Raw genomic sequence first — 9,719 nt, forward strand, 5'->3', positions numbered from 1 at the left:
TCCATAGTGATTTTCTTGTCCTTGTGTGTTCGCCCCTCGATCTCTAGACGCCTCATATGATACTGTAGAGGTAGCAGTCTTAGTATGCTTTGTTTTCAATGCATATTCTTGTGTATTTCAGCTCATAGTAATCATGGAGAGTTAAAACAATACATAACGATCTTTTCATACACTTTCTTCTCCCTCCGCGGGATTTGAGTATAATATCGGAAATTCTGAAGACATTTCCGCATCAAGCTCAAGTTCTAATGCTGGAAATTCTTAAGAGATATTTCTGCAGCTTACTGTCCACCTTAACATAGATATTTTTTTGCATATTTTCTTATCATTATTATCTTATTTTTCTTCTTTTCCTCACCATAGTAAAAAGGAAGTGAGGTAATTTTTTTTTTTTTAACATATCATTTTCTTATTTTTTTTTTTCCTCACCATAGTAAAAAGATAGTGAGGTCATTTTCAGTGAGGTCATTTTCCCCATTTTTTTTTAACATTATCATTTTCTTATCTTCACGTATATTTCTATGCACACGACCCACTCTGCCGATCCGTTATGTATATTTGTGTATGTATATTTGCCTTGTGTGTGTGTATATACCTAGGTCAGTATTAAAATGAGTTAACAAAACAGTAAATCATTCTTGCATGCACATTTAATTACACTGGATTTGAATAAGTTATGTATTAATGATTCTGTTCTATTTTGTAAGAAAGACCTATGTTTGTGAGAGGAGATAGAAGGGATAGAATTAGACTTTTAAATCACTATAGAATTATTAGAGAGACAGGGAAGGGAGGAATGTCTTTGTAGGGAAGGGAGGAAGGGAGAGAGAGAATAGGGAGGGAAGAAGGAATGGTTTTGTAGGGAAGGGAGGAAGGGAGAGAGAGAATAGGGAGGGAAGGGAGGAATGTCTTTGTAGGGAAGGGAGGAAGGGAGAGAGAGAATAGGGAGGGAAGAAGGAATGGTTTTGTAGGGAAGGGAGGAAGGGAATAGGGAGGGAAGGCAGGAATGTCTTTGTAGGGAAGGGAGGAAGGGAGAGAGAATAGGAGGAAGGAGGAAGGGAGAGAGAGTAGGAGGGAAGAAGGAATGGTTTTGAAGGAAAGAAGAAACATTCAATATCTCTCATTTCTGAAGCCAAACGTCTATGATTCTACGCCCAAACAAAAAGAGTAATTTAAAACAAAAATTCATGGTGCCTTTCTAAAATTTACGCCCTTAAGAAAACTCCAAAATCATCACTTATCACCACACACCCTCGCCGCGACAGACTATCTCATATAGGGCGGTCCACTCACTTAATACTCGGCCCGTAAGACAGAGTGAAGGCTCATAACACAACAGCTCCTACCAAAGCCTTGTCAAACTATCACTAGGCTCACAACACTACCCATGGAAACACTAACACAAAACAGCCTCTACCAAAGCCTTGTCAAACTATCACTAGGCTCACAACACTACCCATGAAAATACTAACACAAAACAGCCTCTACCAAAGCCTTGTCAAACTATCACTAGGCTCACAACACTACCCATGGAAATACTAACAACACCAGCCTCTACCAAAGCCTTGTCAAACTATCAGGGCATAAAAATTTCCGTGAGAGAGAGTGGAGGTGTTGTACGGAGGTCCTAGTGTGTGTGTCCTTACCTAGTGGATAATGTACTAGTCTGTGATTGTTTTATATACAGTAAAGATACGCATGACCATAGTGGAGTTTTCCTTTGACCCTCGGAAGTTGTGTTAAAGATATATATGAAACAGGAAGAGAGAGAAGGAAATAAAAAGTGAAGGAATGAAAGCATATGTATGTGTAAATATATGTATAAATAAATAAGATAAATTCACCCTTAGAAAAAAAATATATATCAATCAATAAACTTACATCTCTACCTGTTCCCTTGTTACCTCACGCCTAGAACTCATCCATGTAATCCTCCTACTCCTCATTCTCCTTCTCTTTCCTCCTTTTTCTTCTCTTTCCTCCTCCTCTGTCTCCTCTTCCTACTCTTTCATCCTCACTCTTCTCATTTTCCTCCTTTTTGTCCTCTCTGTCCTCCAATTCACCTGAGCACACGAGGACCCAATCAACAGGTACGGCCAACACCACCTGACTCTATATCTTTATTACTGCGTTTTCGGTACAAATTATAAACTCTAAATAAAGTTGAAAGTATAAACGAGAAAAACACACAACAAAACAGTAACAAGTATAGACGACATGACCACACACCTGAGTTTATCTGTTGACCCTGGTGTGGTTGGAGTTACAGGTGAGGAAGGGTAGTTAATTAAGCACCTGGTGAAGGGAAGCACGCACACACACACACACACATTCCCATTATACGAGACTGTCATGATTATCCGCACTAATAATAATAATAATAATAATATCGCATAAGAGTAACATTGCACATCACATTGTTAGTATTGCTAGATTTTATGAATGGGAAGATTGTCACCACTACTACTACTACTACTACTACTACTACTACTACTATTACTACTACTACTACTACTACTACTAACTATTGGAATGTTATGAACTAATTAACAGAGAACATGCCTTAAAAATACTACAACATAATTACTTACTTACTTACTTAACTTATTTACTTACACATATATATAGAAAAAAAAACTTAACAGTACAAAATCGTTTAACAAGAATTTTACAGCGTTCAAATTTTCATTTTTTCCGCTCGCGACAAAAAGTAAACCCGAACTTGATGTCGTAATTTTTTCCATGACTTACTGTGCTGCCAATATTAGCTTTTTTTTTTTATATCATTCTCCTGAACCACAACCATGAAAACCACCCATTACAACCTGGTTAATCTCCTTCCCGGTTGACACTTAACAAGGCTTGCTAGTACGTTTAATATCACTTCGATCGTCACAACCTGTCCGCATCAAGGCACGTCCTCCCCGTCAAAATCTGTCCCCTCCATCAAAAACTGTCCCACCATCCAAAACTGTCCCACTATCAAAAACTGTCCCGTCCTCTCCATCAAAAATTGTCCCTTTCACTTTCAAAAACTGTCCCCTCCTCTCCATTAAAATCTTTCCCATCCTCTCCATTAAAATATGTCCCATCCTCTCCATCAAAATCTGTCCCTCCTCTCCATCAAAAACTGTCCCTATCACCATCAAAAACTGTCCCTACCACCGTCAAAAACTGTCCCTTCCACCATCAAACTCTGTCCCTTCCACCATCAAAACCTATCCTACCATCAAAAACTGTCCCACCATCAAAAACAGTCCCCTCCTCTCCATAAAAAAAAACAAAAAAAAAAAAAATCATGAGGTAGGCCCGGAATGGAAGACTTGAATCGTTCGCCGGCCTGAGCCTTGAGCCATGGTGTCCGCCCTTAAAGATTATCACCGGTATAGCGACATTTGAGCATTGAAGCGATTGATACTAACACAAACTCTATCAAAGGCTACTAAGATAGGCCGCTAAGTAGCCTTGGGTTGTGAACGTTTTTTAATGACAGTATTTTGTTCCGCCATGATGTCTGAGAACTGATATGTAGGTCTAAAAATATAAGGTAGAGTTGGTAGGCATATGCTATTCCTGTATGTCTGTTTTTGTGTGCGTATGTGTGTGTGTGTGTGTGTGTGTGTGTTTGTATATGTGCACCTCTGTCAGTCTGTTGCTGTGTGCGTATGTGTATGTGTATGTGTGTGTGTTTGTATATGCACACCTCTGTCAGTCTGTTATTGTGTGCGTATGTGTGTGTCTGTGTGCGTCTGTGTGTGTGTGTGTTTGTATAATTATGTGCACTTCTGTCAGTCTGTTATTGTGTGCATATGTGTGTGTGTGTGTTTGTCTTTTACTGTGTGCGTGTAACTATGTGTGTGTGTGTGTAAGTTTTTTTTTGTGTGTAGGCTATGTGTGTATGTATGTATGTGTGTGTGTGTGTGTGTGTGTGCGCGTCTCAGTGGAGGTGCAGGTCAGTGGAGCAGCCGTAGGTCAGCCTAAAGTGAGCGTAGTGCAGGCCGGTCTGGTGCCAGTAGACCAGAGCCACCACAATGATGAGGTGCCACAGCTGGTGAGAGGCACCCACGATGTCGAACCGGCCTGGGGAGGGGAGTGCCAGGGGAGTGGTGGTGGTGGTGGTGCTATGGTGCCAATACTTTACTTCTACTACTACTACTACTACTACTACTTATATTACTACTGCTATATTGTAGGAGCAGCGAGTAGCGGGCTTTTTTTTTTATTAGTTTCCTTTTTTGTGTTGTGCCCTTGAGCTGTTTCCTGTGTTGTAAAAAAAAAAAAAAAAAAAAAAAATACTACTACCATCACCACTACTACAACTACTACTACTACTACTACTACTATTACTATAACTCCTGCTCCAACCAACATAACATACTATCCTGATCTTTTCAATACATATCAACAAGTCAGTTTCAAAAAGTGACTTAAACCCCCTACTACTTATATTACTACTACTACCATCACCATTACTACTACTACTACTACTACTACTACTACTACTACCTACCCCTACCAACATAACATTACTATACTGATCTTTTCAATACCTATCAACAAATCAGTTTTAAGAAGTGAGTTAGTCCCCTCGTAAATACAACACCCTCCCTTCTTTTCCTCCTCCCTCCTTCTTTTCCTCCTTCCTTTCTCGTTTCCATATTTCTTTCCTTCCTTTCTAACCTCCTTTTCTCCCTCCCTTTCCTCCCTTTCTTATCTCCTTCCCTTCCTTTCTTTCCCCTCTCCTTCTTTTCTTCCTTTCCATATTTCTTTCCTTCCTTTCTCCCTTTCTAACCTCCTTCCCTTCCTTTCTTCCCCCCCTCCTTCTTCCTTCCTTTTTTTCCTTTCCATATTTCTTTCCTTCCTTTCTCCCTTTCTAACCTCCTTCCCTTCCTTTCTTTCCCCCCTTCTTCTTTTCCTCCTTCCCATATTTCTCTCCTCCCTTCCAAACCTCCTTCCCTTCCTTCCCTTCCCCCTCTGCCTCCCTCCCTTCCCCCCACCCAAAACACCTTCAGAACTCACCTGGGAAGTACCTCTCTGGAATCTTGCCGAGGTAGACAGCGACGGCCGCCCCGCTGATGAGGTACATGATGATGATGCGGGGAAGGAACATCTGTTGGAGGAGGAAAAACGAAGAAGGTTGACTGACGTAAATATAAACATGAGCATAGAACAGAAAGTAAAAACAAAACAAATTGTGTATGCATATTCATGTGTGTATATCCATGTACGTATAATCAGGCCACTCACCTGTACGATGGAGGGTCCGAGCCCACCGTGTATGTATATCCAGTGTGCCAGGGGGAGGAGGCCAGAGAGTGCCCAGCCCGTGAAGAGTGCCACTCGGGTGTTGTCCCAGTCCCGCCCCATGAACCTACACACACACACACACACACACACAGACACACACACACACAGATGGGAAAAGAGGGGTTAGATTTAGTGTGTATGTAAAATGTAGGATATTCTTTAAAGTAATAATAATAACAACAATATCGTCCCTTCCTTTCTTGACATAACTTGCTTTCTCCTCCCATTCCTCCCTTCCTTCATCCCTTTCCACACACACACACACACACACACACACACACACACACACACACACACACACACACACACACACACACACACACACACACACACACACACCTCCACATATGGCTAAGCGTTCATCCTCACCGTGGGTTCAGCAGGAAGACCATGGCCCCCAGGAACAGACAGCAGACCAGACCCATGTACAGGTTACGCAGCCCCAGGTACTGCACGGAACACACCTCAGGTCACTGTTATGTTGTTATTATATTATGTTATCTCTATGTTATGTTATGTTATTTCTATGTTATGTTATCCTATGTACCTTATCTCACCTTCCTTAGTTATGTTATCCTTATTCCTGATGTTCTTTCTCGATAATAACAATAGTATTTTTATGTTAGGTTATGTTATGTTATCTCTATGTTATGTTATCCTATGTACCTTATCTTATCTTTCTTAGTTATGTTATCCTTATTCCTGATGTTCTTTCTTGATAATAACAACAGTATTTCTATGTTATGTCATGTTATGTTATCTCTATGTTATGTTATCCTACGTACCTCATCCTACCTTCCTTTATCAAAAACAACAACAGTACCCTTATGTTATGCTATCTCTATGCTATGCTATGCCATGTCACATCCCCCCACACACCTCGGGGCACCAGAAGCCGTAGTATATGCCGCTGAGGAAGATGGCGAGGAAGGACGCGGAGACGCCGAAGATGTCATAGGAGAGCCAGCGTCGGCACGATTCTTCCGAGCGACAGTTGAGCGTGTGGTACAGGGAGGACATCATCATGCACAGCTGGGGGGGTAGGGGGGGGGGGTTAAGGTCAAGGGGGTATGGCTTATTCTTTGTCTCATTCGTCCTTTCTTTCTTTTTCTTTTTTAATTTTTTTTTACCGAACTTCCTTTCTCCTGCCGTGCCCTTCCCTCCCTTCTTTCTCTCTCATCCTTCCTTTCTTTCCTTTCTCCCTATGTTCTTTCCTACCTGCCTCTCTGTTCTTCCTTTCCTCCCTTGCTTTCTCCTTCCCTCCCTTCCTTTTTTCCTTTCCCCTTCATTTCTCTCTCCCTCCCTTCCTTTTTTCTTTCCCCTTCATTTCCTTCTCCTCTCCTTTTCTTCCTTCCCTTCCTTTCATTCCCCTTTCCATATTCCTTCCCTTCTAACCTTCCTTTCTCTCCCGTCCCTTCCTCCCTTTCATTTCTTTCTCCCCTCCTCCTTTTTTTCCTTCCCTTCCTTTCATTCTCCTTTCCATATTCCTTTTCTTCCGTCCCTTCCTTTCTCTCCTGTCCCCCCCTCCCTCCACCCCCAGTCTCACCATAAATGACAACAGCACGAAGGCCACCACCAGGGCGTCATCAGCTGTCCCCTTGTACTGATGGAACACGTAGGTCACATCGTACACCAACAGGCCGAGGAAGACCAGGAAGCCAGCCACATGAGACCACACGTTGAGGGTCTCGTTGTTCCAGGTGAAGAGACTGCGGAGGGGTGGGAAACATGAGGGGGGGGTAGGAGGGGAAGGTGAGGTAAGGAGGGTGAAGGGAGGGAAGGAGTGTGAGGTAGGAAAGGTGATGGGACAGGAAGGGAGGTGAGGGAAGGGAAGGGAAGGGATGTGAGATAAGAAGGGTGAAGGGAGATGAGATTACAAGGGTGACAGTCATATACTTTGCTCCCTGACATAACTCCCTTGACTGCGGATATCCTACCAGAAGACCTCACCAAGCTACAGGAGTGGAGCAAAAAGTGGCTGCTACAATTCAATGAAGAAAAATATAAAGTCCTGCACCTTGGGAGGGGATATCCAGCACTCCAATACCACATGGGAAACACTCCACTATCCACCACAGAGGCAGAGAAAGACCTGGGAGTGTATGTTACCAGGCTACCAGTGAAGGGATATCCAGCACACCAATACCACATGGGAAACACTCCACTATCCACCACAGAGGCAGAGAAAGACCTGGGAGTGTATGTTACCAGGCTACCAGTGAAGGGATATCCAGCACACCAATACCACATGGGAAACACTCCACTATCAACCACAGAGGCAGATAAATACCTGGTAGTGTATGTTACCAGGCTACCAGTGAAGGGATATCCAGCACACCAATACCACATGGGAAACACTCCACTATCCACCACAGAAGCAGAGAAAGACCTGGGAGTGTATGTTACCAGTGAAGGCGAAATCCATGCCAATTGCAGCGGACAGGTTTAGACCTCAACTTAACCTCACATACCTTGCAGTACCTCACCAAAAAATCACTAGGTTCCAAGGGTATTTTACAATCACATTCCAAATAATAAAAATACAAATCATTCCATTACAATTTACTCCTAATCCATGCCACTGTAAATCCTTTGGGTGGAACAGGTGGCCCCTCGCCCTCACCTCTGGAAGCACTGTGAGGTTGAGAGGTTGCTCCGGTACCCCTTAATAATGAAAGGGTTACTCCTGAGGTAGGGCGGTGCACGGTGAAAGGGCAGGGTGGAAGATGGGTCCTTCTTGCGCCTCCTCTGACACATCCTGGCGGCCTGCACTCCTACGGCTGCTGTCTGGAGGAGGTGAAGGAGTTATAGAGATACAGTCCTTCATGCAGCTGTTCTAACATATCCTTCCTAAGATCCTACACTCCTACTGATGTCTAGTGAAGGATTTAGGATTTACACAAAGATCTGAGAATACAATAGAAGGAAAGTAGGAGCAGATGAAGAAGGAAAGGATGGAAGGAGAGGATGGAGAGGGGATCCTTCTTGTGCCTCCTCTGAGATATTCTGGCATCCTACACTTCTATGGTTGATGTCTGATGGAGAGTGAAGGAGTTAGACATTTTATACAGACCACATAGCATGACTGACCACATATTATACAGACCAAATAAAAATGAGCACATATGATTATTTTCAGTAAAGGAAGAAGCTTATGGATAAAAACAAAGACAAAATAGGTCACTACATATATATATACCCTAACGTTGCCTGACCATAGATTTTCGTAAGAGCAGAGAGTAGCGGGATTTTTTTTTTTCAATTCCTGTAGTTTTCCCTTTTTTTTTTTCCTTGACCTGTTTCCTCGACTGTAAAAAAAAAAAGAGGGGGGGAGGTCAAGGGCAAAAAGACAGCAGAAAAGTCCACTAGGCATCACTCTGATAAAAGAAAAAAGGGAGAGGTCAGAAGCAAGGTCAATTTCAGAGGTCAAAAGAGAGGTCAATTTCAGAGGTCAAAAGAGAGGTCAATTTTAAAAGTCAAAAGAGAGGTTGATTTCAGGAGGAGAGGAGTCTTAGCATTAACATTCACCCTCTTGAAAAAACACTTAAAACAGAGATAAGAGAACAGAATATAAAGATAAACAAAGCTAATTGACCAGTCTCCATATGTCACACTAATCAGCCTTCCCTCACACTTAAACTTAACATAAACCAACACTAGAACTCACTGTATGTATGTATGTATGGAGGTGGAGGTGGAGGTGGTGGTGGTGTTTGTGGTGAAGATGCTCGTCTCATACTGAACCTATGTGTGTGTGTGTGTGTGTGTGTGTGTGTGTGTGTGTGAGTCAGTGAGGGAAGGACAAGAGATAGAGAGAGGGAGAGGAAGGGAGGGAGGGAGAGAGGGACTTCAATCACGCCTCTTCAGTGACCTCTCGAACTTAACAACACGAGCTTTAGTCCAAGGGCAGGAGAGTGTGTCCTTATCAGTGTGTGTATGTATGTATGTCTGTGTGTGTGTGTGTGTGTGTGTGTGTGTGTGTGTGTGTACACCAGTCTAGAGATGGCTTTTCTTACCCTGACCATTAGAAAGAGCTCCATTCTGAGTAAATTCAGTGACCCTGTGTGTGTGTGTGTGTGTGTGCGAGACTGGTGAAGTGCTACAAATTTACTTCCTTTTATCTCCCTGTTATCCTTATCTTTGCAGTGCCTGTGTAATAGATCAGTGACCGTCTTGCTCTCTCTCTCTCTCTCTCTCTCTCTCTCTCTCTCTCTCTCTCTCTCTCTCTCTCTCTACTTCCATTCCTTCCCTCTTTCCTTCCTTCTTTCCTTCCTAAATACCTTCCCTCCCTCTCTCTCCTTCCTTTCTTCCTCTCCTTTCCTACATACTTTCATTCTTTCTCTCTCTCTCTTTTCCTACTTCCATTTCTTTCCTCTATCCTTCCTTCATTCCTTTCTACATTCATTCTCTCC

At 42.8% G+C, this 9,719-nt stretch overlaps 1 protein-coding gene across 2 annotated transcripts in view; it reads right to left on the bottom strand.

The window, feature by feature from the left end:
- Positions 1–2,107: 2,107 nt before the first annotated feature.
- LOC126983755 (progestin and adipoQ receptor family member 3-like) overlaps positions 2,108–9,719 on the bottom strand; it is an 8,107-nt gene continuing 495 nt past the window's right edge. Inside the window, exons 1-8 of one of the 2 annotated variants that reach the window (XM_050836833.1) lie at positions 8,975–9,119; positions 7,931–8,094; positions 6,854–7,016; positions 6,187–6,339; positions 5,677–5,756; positions 5,248–5,371; positions 5,020–5,110; positions 2,108–4,080 (exon numbers count right to left, since the gene is read on the bottom strand). In XM_050836833.1, coding sequence (XP_050692790.1) covers positions 3,938–4,080; positions 5,020–5,110; positions 5,248–5,371; positions 5,677–5,756; positions 6,187–6,339; positions 6,854–7,016; positions 7,931–8,064 — 888 coding nt within the window. In that variant the 5' untranslated portion in view covers positions 8,065–8,094; positions 8,975–9,119 and the 3' untranslated portion in view covers positions 2,108–3,937. Of the gene's footprint in view, positions 4,081–5,019; positions 5,111–5,247; positions 5,372–5,676; positions 5,757–6,186; positions 6,340–6,853; positions 7,017–7,930; positions 8,095–8,974; positions 9,120–9,719 lie in introns of those variants that run through there. The other variant, XM_050836834.1, reaches the window with a different exon arrangement.

Source organism: Eriocheir sinensis, chromosome 54 (assembly GCF_024679095.1).
Source record: "Eriocheir sinensis breed Jianghai 21 chromosome 54, ASM2467909v1, whole genome shotgun sequence".
NCBI lineage: Eukaryota > Metazoa > Arthropoda > Malacostraca > Decapoda > Varunidae > Eriocheir > Eriocheir sinensis.